The 21551-nt window shown below is 44.7% G+C and overlaps 1 protein-coding gene across 7 annotated transcripts in view; it reads right to left on the bottom strand.

The window, feature by feature from the left end:
* Nucleotides 1–21176, bottom strand: part of LOC130173384 (transcription factor COE3-like) — a 160539-nt gene extending 139363 nt beyond the window's left edge. For 2 of the 7 annotated variants that reach the window (XM_056382618.1, XM_056382619.1), the window contains exon 1: nucleotides 11569–12427. In XM_056382618.1, the coding sequence (XP_056238593.1) occupies nucleotides 11569–11702 (134 nt within the window). In that variant the 5' untranslated portion in view covers nucleotides 11703–12427. Of the gene's footprint in view, nucleotides 1–11568; nucleotides 12428–19638; nucleotides 19715–20494 lie in introns of those variants that run through there. The other 5 variants (XM_056382620.1, XM_056382624.1, XM_056382622.1 and 2 more) reach the window with 4 other exon arrangements.
* Nucleotides 21177–21551: the final 375 nt, after the last annotated feature.

The raw sequence follows: 21551 nt of genomic DNA, 5'->3' as shown, positions 1-21551 counted from the left end.
ACCCACAACTACACCCACAACTACACCCACAACTACACCCACAGCTACACCCACAGCTACACCCACAACTACACCCACAACTACACCCACACCTACACCCACAACTACACCCACAACTACACCCACAGCTCCTCCACAACTACACCCACAACTACACCCACAACTACACCCACAACTACACCCACACCTACACCCACAACTACACCCACACCTACACCCACAACTACACCCACAGCTACATCCACAACTACACCCACAACTACACCCACAGCTCCTCCACAGCTACACCCACACCTACACCCACACCTACGCCCACAACTACATCCACAACTACACCCACAAATACACCCACAGGTCCTCCACAACTACACCCACAACTACACCCACAGCTCCTCCACAACTACACCCACAGCTACACCCACAACTACACCCACAACTACACCCACAGCTACACCCACAACTACACCCACAGCTACACCCACAGCTACACCCACAACTACACCCACAACACCCACAGCTACACCCACAGCTACACCCACAGCTACACCCACAGCTACACCCACAACTACACCCACAGCTACACCCACAGCTACACCCACAACTACACCCACAACTACACCCACAACTACACACCCACAGCTACACCCACAACTACACCCACAACTACACCCACAGCTACACCCACAGCTCCTCCACAACTACACCCACAACTACACCCACAGCTACACCCACAACTACACCAACAGCTCCTCCACAACTACACCCACAGCTACACCCACAGCTACACCCACAACTACACCCACAACTACACCCACAGCTACACCCACAGCTACACCCACAGCTACACCCACAGCTACACCCACAACTACACCCACAGCTACACCCACAGCTACACCCACAACTACACCCACAACTACACCCACAGCTACACCCACAGCTACACCCACAACTACACCCACAACTACACCCACAGCTACACCCACAGCTCCTCCACAACTACACCCACAACTACACCCACAGCTACACCCACAACTACACCAACAGCTCCTCCACAACTACACCTACAACTACACCATCAGCAACACCCACAGCTACACCCATAACTACACCCACAGCTACACCCACAACTACACCCACAGCTACACCATCAGCAACACCCACAGCTACACCCATAACTACACCCACAGCTACACCCACAACTACACCCACAGCTACACCCACAACTACACCCACAACTACACAACTACACCCACAACTACACCCACACCTACACCCACACCTACACCCACAGCAACACCCACAACTACACCCACAGCTACACCCACAGCTACACCCACAGCTACACCCACAACTACACCCACAGCTACACCCACAACTACACCCACAACTACACCCACAACTACACCCACACCTACACCCACAACTACACCCACAGTAACACCCACAACTACACCCACAGCTACACCCACAACTACACCCACAACTACACCCACAGCTACACCCACAACTACACCCACAGCTCTTCCACAACTACACCCACAACTACACCCACAGCAACACCCACAACTACACCCACAGCTCCACAACTACACCCACAACTACACCCACAACTACACCCACAACTACACCCACAGCAACACCCACAACTACACCCACAGCAACACCCACAACTACACCCACAACTACACCCACAGCTCCACAACTACACCCACAACTACACCCACAGCAACACCCACAACTACACCCACAACTACACCCACAGCTCCTCCACAACTACAGCCACAACTACACCCACAGCTCCACAACTACACCCACAACTGCACCCACAGCTCCACAACTACACCCACAACTACACCCACAGCTCCACAACTACACCCACAACTACACCCATAGCTCCTCCACAGCTCCTCCACAACTACACCCACAACTACACCCACAGCTACACCCACAACTACACCCACAGCTCCACAACTACACCCACAACTACACCCACAACTACACCCACAGCTCCTCCACAACTACACCCACAGCTCCACAACTACACCCACAACTGCACCCACAGCTCCTCCACAACTACACCCACAGCTCCACAACTACACCCACAACTACACCCACAGCTACACCCACAGCTCCACAACTACACCCACAACTACACCCACAGCTCCTCCACAACTACACCCACAGCTACACCCACAGCTCATCCACAACTACACCCACAGCTACACCCACAGCTCCACAACTACCCCCACAACTACACCCACAGCTACACCCACAGCTCCACAACTACACCCACAACTACACCCACAGCTACACCCACAGCTCCACAACTACACCCACAACTACACCCACAACTACACCCACAGTTACACCCACAGCTACACCCACAACTACACCCACAGCTCCACAACTACACCCACAGCTCCTCCACAACTACACCCACAGCTACACCCACAGCTCCTCCACATCTACACCCACAACTACACCCACAGCTCCTCCACAACTACACCCACAGCTACACCCACAACGACACCCACAGCTACACCCACAGCTCCTACACAGCTACACCCACAGCTCCTACACAGCTACACCCACAGCTACACCCACAACTACACCCACAGCTCCTACACAACTACACCCACAACTACACCCACAGCTCCTCCACAGCTACACCCACAGCTCCACAACTACACCCACAGTTACACCCACAGCTACACCCACAACTACACCCACAGCTCCACAACTACACCAACAGCTACACAACTACACCAACAGTTACACCCACAGCTACACCCACAGCTCCACAGCTACACCCACAACTATACCTAAAACTACACCTCCAGCTCCTCCACAGCTACACCCACATTAATATCAACAACACTGACAGGAACTGGGCAACTGCTGCTCTGTCAACAATACAACCATCAACACCTGTAATCCAGCAACATCTGTAATATTAAACTCACATGACTAAGATCAATCAGTAATCTGATTACTGACAGATTATCTTGTTCCTATATTTGTTGGATTAAGAAAAGAACAGTTTGGTGAATTAAACCAACAAGTAAAACAGTTTGTTCAGATTCAACTGGTCAGAGTGATGCCTTCATGGTCTCAGTAAAACAGATTTTCTGGTGACGTCCAGTTAAACTCACAGGGTTTTCTCTGTTTGATATAATATGACAAAGTGAGTAATTAATAAAAATAAGAAAAGTAAACACAAACTGTCACTGAAAAAGCTGATTTTTAAAAACCATTTGGTGAGTAAAGTCACTGTGACAGACTCAGTTCACTCTCTGGTGTCTGTGGTGCATTCACGGCATTTCAGTAAAAAAGGAGACAAAAATGTAAAATATCTGAATGGACCTGGTTCGGTTTAGATTCAGGTTCATCAGAATCTGAAGGATTTTCAACATCTTTGTTTTTTTTGTTTTTTTGAGGATGAAGAGTCACAGTAACAGCTGTTTCCTCACACACACACACACACACACACACACACTCACACACACACACACACACACATACTCACACACACACACACACACACACTCTCACACACACGCACACACTCACACACACTCTCACACACACACACACACATACTCACACACACATACTCACACACACATACACACACACACACACTCGCACACACGCACACACACACACACACACATGCCGGTCACCTGCTGGTTAATTGTTTCTGTGCGTCAGAGGCTGACACTCAGCAGAGGCCACGAGGAGACAAAGAGCTGCTGCGTTCAAGTGTCATCGGTTTATTTACACGCGTCGCCTTCACTTTCAGCGCAGAGACGATGAGCTCGACATGTTGGAGAGAGTCTACAGTAACAAGGCTGACGAGGCATCTGCTGCCTGTTTAATTATCTCACACATTTTCTAAAGGTGGCGTTCAGGAGGGTTTAATTGTGTGTACATGGGGGGGTTAGACAAATGCAAATGAAGGAGGAAGTGCACGTTCTTCTCACCGGGAGGAAACGAGACGTTTAGAGGGAGAACAAAAAGAGACGATGACCCCTCCATCACCCCTCTCTTCTCCTGCTCCATCCCTCCTCCCACCTCCTCCTCCCTCCCTCCCTCCCTCCCACCTCCTCCTCCCTCCCTCCATCCCTCTTCCCTTCTCCTGCTCCATCCCTCCTCTCACCTCCTCCTCCCTCCCTCCATCCCTCTTCCCTTCTCCTCTCCATCCCTCCTCCCACCTCCTCCTCCCTCCCTCCATCCCTCTTCCCTTCTCCTGCTCCATCCCTCCTCTCACCTCCTCCTCCCTCCCTCCTCCCACCTCCTCCTCCCTCCCTCCATCCCTCTTCCCTTCTCCTGCTCCATCCCTCCTCCCACCTCCTCCTCCCTCCCTCCCACCCCCTCCTCCCTCCCTCCATCCCTCTTCCCTTCTCCTGCTCCATCCCTCCATCTCTCCTCCTCCATTCCTCCTTCATCGTCCTGAGTTTCTCTAATAAAAACTCTTTCTCGCTCTGATCAATCACTGCCGCCCTCCTCAGATCTGTCTCTGCTACAAATGGAGGTTTTTTTTTCCCGCCTAACCCTCCCACCTGTTGCGCTAACCGCCACCGGGGAGCGTGAGCCCGACGCCACGCACCCGGTGATTGAGCCGGTGACGAATGACGCCGTCGACCAAGAGAGGGAATCCCCTGGTCGACAATTACTCACCTCATCCAAACCCTACCTGAACCCCCACTCCTCCCCCTTGAGTCTGGGAACCTGTACTTTATAACCCCCCCACCCCCTCCCCCCTTTTTAACCCCAGAGGACAAAGATAGGGCGTGGAAGGCAGGATCACTCACTCTGCTCCCTCTTTTTTCTTCCCTTTGCAGCTTCTGTCAGGGAGGGTCGAGGGAAATCTCTCTCTCACACACACACACACACACACACACACACACACACACACACACACACACACACACACACACACACACACACACACACACACACACACACACACACACACTGTCTGTTACTAAAGAATTAAACTATGAAAGTGTTTCAGATCAGGAGTCACCATCATCAAACTGTGTTACAGACAGAACGAGATTATTATAATAATAATAATAATAATGTTGTTATTATTATTATTAATAATAATAATAACAATGTTGTTATTAATAATAATGTTGTTATTAATAATAATAATAACAATGTTGTTATTATGCTTCCAGGGTGGAGACAAACGTGACGGGATGGTTTTACAGGAAAAGGAAATAAACAAACTGTCATTAAAAAGCTGTTAAAAAAAGTCTGTGTGGTGTGTTCATGGGATTTCAGGAGAAAACAAGCTTCGTCTGCAGGAGTCTGAACAACAACGTAGAATAATAATCTGATGATGTTTTTTACTCTGTAAACTGCAGATTGTAAAAGTCGGGGGGTCAGGACGCCAAACTAAAGGTCACGTGTTGATCATCAGACTGGAAATCATCACGTCTGAATCTCTCACGTTCAAAGAAACCAACTGATGCAGGTGAAGAGTCTGCTCAGGTCTGGGGACTAAAGCTTGAGACAAGGGACAAGATGAAAGTTCAGCCGCACCAGGTCACAGACATTTCTACACGTTTTTTTCTTTTTTGTGAAATTAGTTTTTGAAGCTTCTTAAAAGATTCAGATCAAACGAATGTCTGAGGAAACAGCTGGTGACAGTCGTGAAGGAACCTGAAGAGTCTGAGCTGAATGAGCAGCGTGAGGGGAAACACATTATAGATTATAAATGTACAAGTTCTGCGTCTATTAAAAACGATTTAAACTATAAAACCTCAGTGATAATGTGACGACAGCCTCTGTGTTTCACTCCAGCTTCAGACCGACTCTCCACCTGCTCCGGCCTCACGTCGACTCATTTACTGCCTGAAACTGAAGTCGCGCTTCATCAGTGAACTCAGAGTTCTTCGTTAATTCAAGCCTCAACAGCAAAATCAGTTCAAATCCATCAGTGAAGCAGAGACACAGAAACAGACTGATCTGTCTCCACCTGCTCCGTCACCTGCTCCACCTGTACAACAGGAAGCTCTGGGTGACAGTGTCGTCAGGTTAAACCACAGGTGAAGCAGCCAGCTACGTGTCTTCAGACGTTCACAGAAGTCAGAGTCTGACCCAGTCCATGTTTCCCTTCACCTGTCCTGATGCTGCAGGTGAGCAGAGCTCAGGTAGAACCACCTCAAGACTGGAGAAGCTGTACTGTTTATTTTCCAGCTGATTTTATTTTTAAATTAAAAATTTCAGATCTGTTTCTTTAGTTAACGACGTACCCAACACACTGCCGCCTGTTCGAGTCCCACCTCTCTGCGGTTCACCGTCTCATAACAGAACAAAATGTCCCAGAAATATTTCAAAATAAAGCAACACACTCCTCAGCTGCAGAGCTGCTGCTGCAAGAGACACAAGCACGCACGCCATGACACACACTCACAGAAAGCCCTGACCTTTGACCTCCTGCACACCTTCACACGACCTGCAGTGAGTCAGCTGACAGTTTGTTTTTCATGTTTAAACACGTATGAAATCTTGAAGGCTGAGATCCTTCCCTCACACGTTTTAAAAATCATGTTTAAAACATGTTTAACACATAAAGACAAAAAGGTTTTAGGAAATGTTTTTTAAAGAATCACTTTAAGCCTCGACCTGGAGGTTCAGGTCCAGCTGCAGATGGTCTCCTGTACCTTCAGCTGAACTCAGCTGTGAGAGAGAAAGTGACACAGTCTGATTTTATCCTTTTAAAACCCTCCTGTCGGACGAGGATCCACAGAGACCGAACAACGATCTGGATCCAGAGGAACCTGCGTCTTTTTCCCCAGCTGCTAAAAACACAAGAAACCTGTTCTCACATAAAAACACTGACGTGGGTCTAAAAAGGAAAAAGATGAATGTGAGTGTTTGTGCACGAGGACACACTGACAGACCGTGTTCAACTGATCACAGAGTTTGATTTTCGACGTGTGGACAGATGAACGATCCACAGACCCGCAGCAGAAACACACAAAGCCGTCGCTGCAGCACAGACTCTCTCTCAGTGTAAAGATCGCACTTTAAACTCTTTCATGTTAAAGCTTCAGGGTCAAAGTCACTGATTCACCTTTTACACCTCCACCTTCATTTAAACACGCAGCAGCATCTCCACCTTAAACAGACGTGAACCACAAGTCGCTTTCTTCTGTTTCAAAACCTCATTTCATGTCTCTGTTTTGTCATTTTTTATTTTACCGTTACCTCAGCCATGACGCCTCTCCTCTGATTGGTCAACAACCCTGTGATTTTTAATTCTTTTTATATTGTTATTTATGAACAGTTAATAAAGTTAAAGCTGTGGTTGTTACCGCGGCGATGCAGATAAATCACATGGTTCCTCGTTGATTTAAAGACAAAATTCAAGGGCTTGAATTTTGTCTTTGGCCTGTTCTTAAATATGAAATATCACGATTTCAGCTGTTGTGATCAGGAATGATTCAAAGCTTCATTAAAGAGCTGAAGCCCAGATTTAAAGTCGGTGGTGGAGACAGAACCAGGATCAGATTCAGACACTTTCACTGGGATTAAATCTAAAGGATGATCTGCTGTGGTTCAGTTTCCTCACTCTTTATTTTTCATTTATGTGTTAATTATTATTTATTTCACCACGCTGTCTTGTCTTCTCCTGAGATCTACCTGTTCTCATGCACCTGAACTTTCCTTCAACATAAAACAACAAGTGTTGAAACAAGTGTGAGTGACTTCCATCGCTGATCAATAACAGACTGAACGCTGCTGAAAACAATAATGAACTTCACACTGCAGGTTTGTGAACGCAGCCTCAGTGTGAAGAGAAGCATCCACCTTCATCAGGTTCAACTTAACGTCTCGTTCCCTCACTGTCGTTATGACTGTCACCGCTCCAGCTGTTTGCTCTGTGCTGTCCAGATGTTCTGCAGCATCCGACTGAAATGTTTTTTTTTTTTTATTATGTCTTAAATAATAATAGTAATAATAAAGTGTCTCATTAACACTTTTATATTATTAATGTGAAGATTTTTCTAGTTTTAATTACAGACTCTTCTTCTTCTGTTTATTTGAATTTATCTTGTTGATAAAATTGCTTCAATAAAACCGTTAAAATACAGATTATTCTGTTTTATTCTACTGATTTCATAAATATCACTGGTCTGTTTTTCAGGATGATTCATGTCAGTTTTCACCGTCTCAGATTTTCTCTGTGTTTTCGCTGATGTCTGATGGAGGTTTGTGTGATTCATTAACTCCTGCACATCTGTCCAGAGGTGGATCCATGTGGTTTTTGTGGTGTATTAATATTAAAACCAACTCGATGAGGATGATTCAAACTTCCTGTGACTCGCAGCAGGAAACACCACACACACAAACACACACACACACACACACACACACACACACACACACGTCCTGTCTCCTCGAAACAAAGATTGACAAACACAAAAACACACGAATCTCCAGCTGCCGCTCAGAAAACCCACAGAACACAAACACATCCCATCAGTGAGTCCGGCGCTGTTATTAACGAGGTTTAGTGTGAAGCTGAAACTTTCATTTCTCTGACACAAGATCTGATCTGTTCTCCGCACAAACAACCAGCAGAACCCTGGATACACACAAGTCATCTTCATCTTCATCATCATCATCATCATCAACGGCCTCGTTACAGAAACCCTTAAATCCATGATTCCACGTCTGAATCTCCTTCACTTGAATAAATCTGATCAGATATTTCCTGATTTATTTACTTCCTGTCTGTTCTGTAGAACTTCCACTGAGCCCGTCCTCATTGTTCTCACGTTCCTTCTTCTCCTCGTTAAAGGTTCTTTAACAGAACCCAGGGGTGTATTCTAACGACGGCTCAAGCGACACAGAATATTAGAAATCCTAATTTATAAAATGTAATTATGGGTTTTAAAATACACACGATTCAACATCCACATCCAGCGGATAAAACACACACACACACACACACACACACACACACACACAGTAAAGCTGAACGTTCATCTAGAGAAGCAGAAACTCTGAAACTAATCTGCGGCTCCAGAGCAACAAACAGAAGAATATCTGAGCTCGTGTTTTCATCTGACGCTTGTACAGAAACTAAGAAGCTGGAGCGTGAGAGTGAAGAGAGACCGAGCAGCTTCTTCACACGTTCACCTCTCAGCTCATGTGTTCACACTGAGGCTGACGACACTCGTTCAGCCCTGAACACACCGCTGCTGCTTCTGTTAGAGTCTGGATCCTGGTCTCAGCTCACACCTGTAAACCCTCAGACTGCAGCTCTGGGTGTTTGACTGTGAGGAGCCGCTCTCTTCCTCCTCTTCCTCCTCCTCAGCTTCATCTCTCAGGATGATTGTTGTACAAACTGTGAAACCTTCAGAGACTCTGATGCTTTTTGTGCAGCTTTAAAAAACTTCATGTAGAAGAGACTCAGTCACAGAGTTCATTTTACTACTATTTCATCTGGATTTATATCAATCAGCTGATTGATCGATCAACGGTAAAATAACTGCCAACGTTGTGATAATCGATCAATCATTTATTAAATATCTGATCTGTGATTATAACCTGCATCTTCACATCTCACACCTCAACATGTGTAATTCTGACTACGGGAAACTGTGAGGGACATTTCCTCCTGTTTGCTGCCTTTCTTTAGACCAAATTAATCATCACTTAATTGATCAGTTAATTGTGAAAATAACAATTAAATTAATCAATAATGACAATAATCCTGATTTAGTTCAGATGGTGTTTGTTTTAGCTGTTGGCCTGAACCTGCAGCTGCTTCGGTTCATGAACATTTAATCTTTAATGTTTGATTAATTAATTTAACTGTTTGATTCTGGATCAAATTTATTAATTTACACTCAAACTGGTTCTTTATTAAAACCGGTTAAAACTGGATCTGATCACTTTTAGTTTTCAAGATGAAATGTGACTAAATCAAAGCTGAACTCGATTTAAAGCGGGAACCAGAGGATCCCTCCATGTGGGGGGGGGCGCCGTGGTTTGGGTCGCGTGCGGAGCCTCTTCAGTCTGTTGATGGATTTTCTCTGTCAGTGTTCAGGTGATTTAAACCTGCATCGATTTCTCCGAGTCAACGGTGAAATTTCCCTCCTCACCTGAGACACTGAAGCTGTTCACACCTGAGACTCTCTTTTTTCCCCCGATACGTTTTACCAGAAAACTGCAGTTTAAAGACGGAGGAGAAAATCTGACTTTTCTAAACTCTGAAATTAGACTTTTTATTTTGAACTGCGGAAACATTTTTAAATTAAATTATCGATTCTGAGGTTTTTAATTCAGATTTTCAGACGCTTCTGACTTTTAATTAATATTTATTTAAAAATGGTGAAGCTTTAAAGTTATTATTATTATTATTATTATTATCATTATTATTATTTTAAATGGGCCTGTGGTGAAGTGGATGAATTCAGGGTGAACTCGGAGTGTCTGCTCCGCTGCGTCAAACGCGGTTTTTCTCCCGCTGCAGAACATTTTAATTTAAACTGTGACTCTGTTAAATTTTAGTAATTTCATCCACTTTCATTCAAAATATAAATCTGAGTTTCAATTCTTGTTTTTAAAATAAATTCAGAATTTAGATCCGAGCCGTTTGGAGACGAGAGAAAACACTGATTTAATTAAACACTCATGAACTAATTCCTTTGATTATCTTCATAATAACATTTAAATATTGTCAGAGAACAGACGGAGAACCGGCGCGTGCAGCGGCTCCGCGCTGCTCCCGCCGCCTCTCCGAGCTCTCTGCGCGCGGCGTGTTGGTGCGGCACCGAACCGCGCGGCACATGTGTTTCAATGAATAATCGGAGACGCGGAGCGGGAGAAGTGAACATTATTTCAACTTGTCTTTTGGTTTACAAAGACACGTGGAGGCGGGAAAGTGATTCGGCGCCGGTCTCCGCTCGCACCGGGCAGCCGGTGAAGCCGAGTCCGCAGCAGAGGAGGAGGAAGACGGGGAGACGGGGCTGCGGCTCCGCGCCGAACCATCAGCTATGCTGCTTTTAAAGACTCAGAAAAAGAAGAAACACGTTGGTTTCACCTGCTGACGCCTCGTTGCTTTTTATTTTTAATCCAAATATTTTTTTTTTTTTTTTCTGAATGGTGATCAGATCAGTTTTTAATCGATATTCAGAGGGAACCCGGAGCCGGAGTATCCAGCTGATGCTCTGACACTTTACACTGAAACTTTTACAGTCCCGGGTTTTCAGCTGGGTCTGGTCCGGGTCTAGAGAAATCTCCTGCTGCTTCATAGTTTGATGTTTTATGATTTCCTGCAGAAACACACTAACAGCTGTCTGTGCACTTTAACTGCAGTAGAAGAAGAATTAACTTTAACTGGCTGTTTTCTGGTTCCTGCTCTTTTGCTCTGCAGACTGAACCGGACTGAACCGGACCCTCCGTGCAGGTCTCACGCGGATCCTGGAGGAGGCAAACGGGACTTTCACCTTGACGCTGGAGTTTTCTAACTGTGGCTAAAGAGCGACTGTCAGCGCAGAGCAGACCGGGGACAAGTTGGTGCTTTCGGGGTGTTTTTACCTCTGGGCCGCTGTGTTCGCGTCCAAAATCCCTGCGCCCTGCATCCAGGAACGGACCGGGGTCATGCCGGTGGGGAGCGGCTCCTCCTTCATGGTCAGGGCCCCCCGGGGGAGGCTGTCCTGGATGGAGAACATCAAAGTGTCCTTCTGGGAGCTTTGTCTTCACCAGAAACAAGAAAGAAGAAGAAGAATAATCCTCCCTGTACCAGCCACTCAAAAAAGCCAAAGGACCACCTGGATTAAGGTGGAGAAGAGGAGCGATGAGGAGGAGGAAGGAGGGGAGGAGGAGGGGTGGGGGACACACCAGCGAGCTTCCCCAAAGTACCGGGTCCTGATCCAGAGAAGAGCCCCGGATCCCTCTGGGTTTCTTCGGGCTTGTTTTAGATCCCAGCCCCAGCTCGCAGCAGCACGGGCTTTAAAGCGGCGTCTCTGAAGTTAAAAGAGGGCGGAGAGAGGAGCGGAGAGCGGGGAGAGCATCTCAGAGGAGCCGTGGCAGAGACACGGAGCACAATCAGCCGGGATCCGGAGTGCCTGACTCTGGGAGAACGGAGCGGGGAGAGCCGGGGATCAGAGGGAGGCGAGCAGCCGCGGATTGTGGAAAAATGAAAAGTGGGATAAAAAAACAAGCCACTGCTTCAAAAAGGAGTAAAGTGAAATGATTAGCAAACAAGAGGGAGGGACGGACCGTGGAAGGCTGCGGCTCCCGCGGGAAAAGGGGGATTGGGCAGCGAGAAATCTCATCCCCTCCCTCCCCGACTCTTTATGACTCCTCTGTCCCGGCGGAGAGCTCCTTCTCCCGGGGTCCGGGGCTCTGGAGCTCCCGGGGGACCGGCGTTGGACCAGGAGGGGGCGGGGACACGACCAAATAAGGGCGGCTCATTTGAATAGCGGTCGCACCTCTGGCGTCTTATTGGTCCAAGTGGCGCGTTGCGTCACTGTTTTTTTCAAAGCGCGCGCCAAATAAGGGTTTCCGCGTGTTCGCCGCGCGCACTGTAAAAAATGAGGTCTAAAATTTTTCAAGTTTTAAAGTGATAAAAACAAAAGGCAGAGATTATGGTTAATGAGGTGAACAGGTCTGACTGCGGAAGGTGAGAAATGACGTTTTTAAAGGTCTGAACAAACAGGTGAACCAGGTGGGGGGGGGGGGGGGGGGGGGGGGGGGGCTCTGGCCGCTGCTCAGTCTCTGACCTCCAGCCTGTGAGGGAATGTGTCGCTGTTGATGTTGATGTGATAAAGTCATGTTGCCGGTGAAGCACCATCTCAACACCGACACAGCCCGGCCTCAGAGTGGCACTGCGGCCGGAGGACTGCTCTGTGATGGAGTGATGATGGAGGAGTGATGGAGGAGTGATGGGGGAGTGATGGGGGAGTGATGGGGGAGTGATGGCAGAGGCTGGATCTGTTTCATCCAAACCTTCCGTGTCAGTCATGTCAGGCCGCTGCACACTCTTGTGTGGATACGAGACTGTAATACTGAAGCTCATCAGTCACAGAAATCTGTATTCACTTCCTCCCGCCTCACACTCCTTCAGGTTTTTGGGGATTAACTGGTTTCATGTGGAATAATCTCCTCTGTCATCCCGCGTTCAGGCTGACTGACACGAGCGGCGCGGAAATTTGGCACCAATTTGCGCTTTTTTTTCTTCTTACGCACGGACATATGGCGCTCGTACTCTCTCTCTCACTCACTCACACTCACACACACACACACACACACACACGCGCGCGCACACACACACACCGCCGCTAATAAGCCGTGTTTTAGTGCAAGTGTTTTTATTTCACACTGATGTGAAATTCGTGTTCTTTATTTTGGATTCAACAGAACCGGTGCGCGCATCAATCATCCAATAATAACAATAGTAATAATAATAGTAATAATAATAGTAAAAAAAAAGAATAATAATAATAATAATAATAATAATTTGAGGTCCTCTCTGATCATCGCTCTTGATGTTTTCAGGCTCTGACATCTCCAGCATCATTTCTGTTCATTTTCGTGGCGGGAGCAGAATTCCTCTAATTAAGCAAAAACTCCAGAGCAGCGCTGATTAAATATTTATCCTCCTTTAGCCCGCTGACTTTCTCCAGGGAAACAGAAACGTCTGGAAAGCCTGGAAAAATATTTCTGTGCGGGAAGAGAAAAAGTCAATGAGACGCTGCAAACATGTTGGCGATGAAGAGGAAGATGAGGAAGATGAAGAAACCAGCGGGCAACTCATAAAAATAATAATTATCTATATAATTTTATCTTTTAAATTATTATGTGAGAGGAAGAAATTACACTGGTGATAAATACAATTACACTTTGTGTGAGACAAATAAATGTCACACAAAAAGACTTAAGAGGGAAAAGACGTTGTTTATTCATTATAATTAAAATGAATCTTTTTTTCTCATTTTCATTTTTAACAACTTTATTTTGACATTATGAATTTTATTTTTCAGTTTCATCAGCTGATTTTATTTTGTTGTTTCTGTGTCTTCTTCTTGTGATTTCAGATTTTGGTAAATCTAAAGCTTCGGCATCAGGACCCTTGAAAACATCCCCTGAAACCTGGAGAACTAATCCTGGAACCTCATATTCCTCTACATGTTCCTCTCAGAACTCCCCGAGCTTTCACTGGATCCTCTGAGGCCCCTAAAAAATTTACCTGATCGTTCTCAAAGAGGCAACGAACAACACCTGGAACTGCCTGGAGTACACCTGGAGAACACCTGGAGTACACCTGGAAGAACACCCCGAAGATCCCCTCAGCAAATCCTCTCAGAACTACTGAACTTCCTCTAATACCTCTGCCTTGACTCTCCTGTAGATCCCCTGGAGCCCCCCCCCCCCCGCAGAAAATTTCCAGAGTTTCCCTTACACCTCCCCGAATATTCCCGGATCTCCCTTGGAACCCCCAAAAATACGTAGCATTACCTCAAGTACCCCTGAGTCCTCCTGGGAAACACCAGAACATCCCTTAAGAAGCCCTTAGAACCCACTCAAGGACCCTTAAAGCTCCTTCAACCTCCTCTGGATCCACTGGAACCCTCTCAGAACCCTGGCACCTCTTCTAGAACTGAACCCCCCCTTTGAATTCACCTAGAACCTCCTTTTCAATACCCTGGAAATCCCTTCAAGAACCCAGCAGCACAGACAGCTCCTTTAACCGCCTTTTAAAACCCTTTCTCTTCTTGATCTCTGCAACCTCTTTAGACTGACCAGAACCTTCATTAGAACATATAATCTCCCCCAGATGGACTGGAAGTCCGTAACCCCCTCCCCCCTTACAGTGGAACCTCCTCTGGACATCCCTTAACGATTCCTGGAACGTCCTCTGAAGCCTCAGGGTCCTTTCTGAACCTCCTTCACTTCACCTGGAATCCCCTGAATATTATCAGAGCAATGTTCTCCAATTATAATCTCCTCCAAGAACCCCTGGTACTGCCTCAAGCAGTCCTTGAACCTGCTGCAGAACCCCAGAACCCCCAGGTGCCCTCTTCACACAGTCCAGGAACCCTCTGCAGAACCTTTGTAAAGATTTCCTGTTCATCGTTCATTTTTAAGTGGGTCCAGCACCTGAAGAAAAAGGTTCTTTAATCTCAGCAGAACCTTGTAAAAAGGCTCTTGAAGGAGTACGTGACGCAGCAGGATTAGAGAACCAGCTGACGGACCATGGTGCAGGGATCTTCGTCTAGATTTACCTGTATTTTTAATATATTTTCTACTATATCTTAATGACTTTATTAATTCTCCTGCTCCAGTAATAAAGCGGGGAATCTGTCATGTGTGAAACACAGATGGTACTTTGTTCTGTAACTGCTGCTGAAATAAATTCGCAGGTCACATTTAACAAGGGAGCAGTGAGCACAGTTCAGTCTGCAGACACAGGACGCCCCCCAGTGGTCAACACCCGGTACTGTAGCCCACAGACACCAGGAAGATGGAGGACACTGAAGATTCACGTACTCAGTATTTTAGATCTTTAAATCAGAGATTTAATATCCAGCTGTAACTGATAACTGCTTTCATTATTGATTAACTATGTTTTCAATCACTAATCTATACAACGCCAGGGAGTACAGTGAAATGTCTGAGAAGAAGTCTGGTTTTGTCTATAAAACTAAAGATGTTTCATTCACTGACAAGAAAAACGGAATATTAACAATTTAGAAACTGGAACCTTTTAAATGAACGAACGATTGATCGATTATGAAAACAGCTTTTAGCACCAACACAAATAATGAATTCAAAGTGAAGCAACAATAATAAAACGTGAGCTGAGCTGCACATGCAGAGGAAAACTATTCATCAGGCCTGTGATTAACACTGAGGACTGACTGAAAATCATCTTCATAAATCATTTTCATGATTAAAACTTATTGGACCAGTTTGTTCCATAAGTTTCATAAAAACCTGATTCTTTCTTTTTTTTCTTTTCTCTCTGATACCAAACTAATTTTAAGAAAATCTCAGAACCTGCACTGGAACAAGAGGGTTTTTCTTTTATTGGTTATGATGAGTGACTGTCAGGAAATGAACGGATCATTCTGCTGTTATTCTACAGATTTCCTACAGTCAATAAATCCAGACTAACAGTGTGTCAGTCCGTCTCTCTAATCGTCCCTCCTCTACCTGTGGCTCTCAGCTCGGAGCTCATTGGTTCCTACTGAAATGTAAAGCTTTAAAAACTCCTCATACACATTTCGTTTTTAAAAGTCTCAGGAATTTCCTCAAATAGCTGCTCACTGTAGATTTATTCAAACAGGAAATAGTGACTTTGTTGGGGACTATTTTCAGCTGCGGATTAACAAACATTTGGTGGTGAAGTGAGCAGCAGGACGGTGTGTGTGGGTCACTGATGTGTTTTTTAATAGTAACGATGGAGCTCAGAGGAATCAGACACATCCCAGGACACAGTCAGAGCTGCTCTGAGTCTAAACATGGGGTTTATCTGCATTTAACTTCCAATTACTGAATCCTAAAATCTCCTTGAAACACATGAGCAAATCCTCCACATGTGTTTGTGTTTCCAACAAACTGGACAAATGTGATAAAAATGTTGAAACACGTTCCAACACGCTGTCAAACCGACCGCTTCCCTTCTACACTTCGTTTAACCGGTCAGGATGAGCCAACATGGCCGACTCCTCTTGTCTTCATTGACCTACACAGTGATGTGCAACAGGAAACTGAGAAACAGCAGGAAGCAACATGCAGCCTAATGATCATCAATGGTTTTTACTGAACGACACATTCAACAGGTTTCAAATACTCAAAATTTTAAAACAAACAAAACCAAAAGACCACCCACACACACACACACACACACACACACACACACACACCACACACACACACACACACACACACACACACACTTCCTCCCGACAGAAATGTGAAAAGCCAAACAAATCCTTCTTTTTATCTTCTGATGTTGAACCAAGGCTCCGAGGATCAGCGGATCCTGCAGCCTGCAGACCTCCTGCTGGGAGGGGTCATGACCCCACTTTAACCTCCTAAGGGGCATTTAACCTCCGAGCTGCCCCAAACACTCCTAAATATCCCGAAACACTAACTAACTGCCTCCAGACACTCAACACGAACCAGTAACCTGAGTCTGTCTGAATACATCAGGTAGGTACACACACACACACACACACACACCACTATTACTACTATTGTTTTTATAGTTGAAATGATTGTCACAATATTAATTCATTTTCCAATTCCAATAATTGTTGTGATGTGAAAATACAAACAAATCTACATTTAAAATAATGTCATTTATGTTCAGAGACATGAACATGAGAATCTCTAGTAATAATAATAATAATAATAATATTAATGATAAATTCTGCTAGTTTTTACATTTCAGAATATCTCAGAATTGAAGATAAATCTCCAGAATGAAAACATAATAAAACACAATAATACTGATATAACTGAGTTAATTCTGAGTTAATACTGAGTCTCTGTGCTGAAGAACTTTAGACTGTAGTTTTCCCTCTTTGGCAGAAAACATTAGATGTTACGGACCAAGTCTGTAGTAACTGGGTCAGAGCTGCTGTGACTGTGATCAGACCAACAAAAAGATATAATGAGTTTGGGATGAGGAGCAGATTCAACAGCATTTAAATCCAATCTGAGTCCAAGTGTGAATCTGTGTACTCAATCTGTTTTGTGTTTTGGGAGATGAAGACGTCGCTTAGTTAAAACGTGACCTTCATTAATCCTCACTTATCTTCCCTGAATAACACGAGGTCTGACTTTAACATAATGACACTAAATGAACATTAAAACAGAGACTGTTGCTGTTTGTGTAACTGGTGAAGTTTATCCACCTTCAGCTCACGGATCGTGTCGGTGTCCGTCAGCAGTTTATTCACAATCCCACTGAGATCAGGACTCAGAGTCTCAGTATTTCACCAACATGGAAGAGGATCCTCTTCTCAGTCCGGCTCTGCCTCAAAATAAAAATATAGAGACACTGCAGCTGAAAAAGACAATAATGTCCACATTTCCCTGAAGCGTCACTCACAGTAAGGAAGTTTAAAGATGACGCTCATCTAAAGATGTGACTGTGGCTCTAACGATGCGTTCAGGTGAGTTTTCTTTTTAGTCATTTCTCTATAACAAACTTCAGATAGAGACAGACTGGGAGACACCGAGATGTGTCTCATTTCTGACTTAATTTAGAAGACAGAAGAAAACAGGCTTCACTGGACATCAGTCAAACGAAGGTAAAGGCTGACACCTAGTGGAGGAAACAGCACATTACACTGTTTCTACACTGACTTCATCCTCAGTATCATCAGGATGACATCTGTCAGAGATTATAAAAATGAAGAACAATGACTGGGGCGTCGTGTGGCGTAGTGGTCTAAGCATCCGCCCCATGTGTAGAGGCTACAGTCCTCGCTGCAGTTGGCCCCGGTTCGGGTCCCACATCGGACGGCCTTTGCTGCATGTCATTCCCCCTCTCTCTGCCTCCCTGTTTCCTGCCTCTCTCTTTTATCCTGTCCAATAAAGGCACAAAAGCCCAAAAAATATACTTTAAAAAATAAAAACAATTATTAATTATTAATTATTTTGTTGACAACATGTCAGAAAATATTCATTCCCAGTCCAACGTCACAACTCCAAATGTTTTTATGATAGAAAAAAAGAGGAAAGTAGAAATCTTGAGGTTGAACAATAAATCAAAGATACAGTTATTTGACCATTAAGATCAAATACAACCACCATTTCCTCTACCTGGAGAAAGCCACCAAGAGATACCAGAGAAAATAAAAGCACTTTCCACTTCCTGTTTTGGTTGCGTACTGCCGTAAATCGAGCATTCATTTTTCCACTAAATTTCCCGCCCAGTGGCAGAAAGGATTGTGTAGGTGAAGTGATGCTGATAGGGAACCGGTCTAAACACAGATGGTGTCATTACTCTGCAGCTATTACACGGTCCCGTCAACATTTACTTCAAACAGTTTCACAAAGAAAAGACACATCCAGAGTCCAAACACACAGAGTCATAGAGAACTGTCTGCAGAGACCAGAACCAGGAGTCCAGAACCAGAGATGCTTTTATGTTTCATCTTCCTCTTCATGGAGAAGCATTGTTGTTGCTTTTTAACCAATGATATTTCCCATTCTAATTTCTGTAATTTACAGCAGTTCTTACAGGAGAAGACTTAACTCTCTGAAGTTCACTAAAACTTCAACTTGAAAATGTACCAAAGAAAAAGTTAAAAACTCAAACTGTCCAACAGAGACAGGTTTATCATGTTAGAGCTGTTCAATAATATTTCCAGTGAACTGTATCTCAACACACAGTGGTCACATCGTTACGACTCCTGCTCCACACTCACAGGATTTAATGCTGATGGATACATTTATTTAATATTTTAATCTAGATTATTAGATTACTGTATATTCTCAAATCACTGCACACAGTAAGTACCAGGATCACGAAGCATCAAACCATGTGGTGCCAACACATCCTGCAGACCAGTAAAGACCACCCTGGACCATCTGTGTGTAGAAGGTAAATAACTAAACTGTCAGAAATAACAGAGTCAGTGTCTGTACCTGAAAACCTGGAGGAACTTGATCCTCATCAGTGATGAAGAATCCTCTGACCTCAGTCTCGTCAGGTTTCAGCAGCCTGGAAAAGAGTAAGTGAAGTTTAATGTTGTGTTTAAACAGACTAGTCCAGGTCAGTGAAGGTACTGTCTCCATGTGATATACAATATCATTCTAAAACATTACATGAGGCCCGCTGGCCCAGTCATGGGTCTATGTTCTGACAGAGTAAACACTTTTTTAGACAGGCTGTACCTGGTTAGATCGGTTATATTCACTTCATTTTGTGTTAACCATAAGCACATGAATATGATCTATTAATATGTACCAGCATCGTGTACCAGCGGAGCATGGTGACTGTCTACCTTTAGGACATGACAATAACTCCATTCATATTCATATTCCTTTAGTCAGTAAGGGTCCACAGATCACAAACATCAAAAGGGTTCCTTATTAGTATATATAAGTATAATATAGTATAATATAAGTATTCCAGGTTATTCAACCCCTTCATAAATACATGGGGCAGCTGTGGCTCAGGAGATAGAGCAGCTCTATATAAATACAGTCTATTACATTTATATAGAGGGAGGCCGCTTAATTTACTTTTACTAATCTGATATTACTATATATCATGGTTATTTTTATTATAGCAATGATAATGTACTCATAGTACACCTTATTGTATTAGTGGACCATTAATAATAACAAATAAAATCATTAAAAAAATTCTACAAGTATCTGTGACTTTCTAACAAAAATCAAACGCAAGAGCTGAAGTTTACTTTCGCCTTTAAGTTAAGTTTAATGTAAACACGAAGCACAAGTTGATTTAATGTTTTCAGTTTAATTAGAAACTTACATTGAACAGACACAGCGCATCCGGAGTCTCCACCACCAGGATCTGATAGGTAGGGTGTATACAAAATGGACGTATGGATCTTTTTAAGTAACTTATTTATTACAATAAAAAATATTTCCGTCATTAATCACAGAAGGAAACAGTTTATATTGTTTATACGTTCAGTTTTAGCTGCACTGAGCTCCGGTTACCTGTTGTTTTAGCTCCGCCATTGCTCTTCCTCTCTTTCTTGGTCTTCGTTTTTTCGCGGGCTTTCTTTTCTAATGACCTTTGAACCGAAACGGTCTGTGACGTGGCGATCTTCCATTGGCCGATTGTGGGTTTGCCCCCTCGCGGCCCCTCACGGGACTGCTCCTGGTCTGCGGACCTCCCTGGTAAAAAGCCTGAAGTGACTGACACAGGATGGAGAAGAAAAGGTCGTTCTGAATCCGGACCGGTCCAGACTGGACCCTTTAGCAGCTCGTAGGGTTCTGCTCTCTGTAAACCAGACCATTGTCAGCTCCACCGTCGGAGAGGGACAGAAAAACGGGACCTGGCAAAGACTCCGACGGAGCCGGTAAAGTCTTTAAAACCTTCCTGGATGTTTCCGGATCTGAGCCGGTAGTCCTCAGTCCAGTCCACCTGGGTTCCGGTCTCATCTCTGTCTGTGTCTGAAGCCTTTTTACATGAAAACCTGGGTTCTTCGTCAGTGGAGAAAATTCTGGAAGGTCACTTTCACCTGAACGCTCCGGTGGGCGGGGCCTGTGTGTTAATAAATTGTTCTGACACATGCACTAACACGCGCTACCAGACCAGCTACCAAAACAAAGAGCAGAGAAATTCAGATGAGGTCACAGGCGTGGGCGTGGTTTCCTTCTCTGCTGAGTAGCCATTGGTCCAAAATATCTTTACATAGAGAAAAGCTGTTTGCTGTTAATGTTTGAAATCTTGTTTACAGAACTATTAATATATCACATTTTCCCAGAACATCCCAGAAGTACAGTTTATCATTATGACTATTAATGATATAATTCATTATATTAATGCTGGCTGGACCCAGATAAGCAGCAGAAAATGG

This window comes from Seriola aureovittata, chromosome 8 (genome assembly GCF_021018895.1).
Source record: "Seriola aureovittata isolate HTS-2021-v1 ecotype China chromosome 8, ASM2101889v1, whole genome shotgun sequence".
In the NCBI taxonomy this organism is placed as follows: domain Eukaryota; kingdom Metazoa; phylum Chordata; class Actinopteri; order Carangiformes; family Carangidae; genus Seriola; species Seriola aureovittata.
This window is presented reverse-complemented; position numbering and strand designations above follow the sequence as displayed.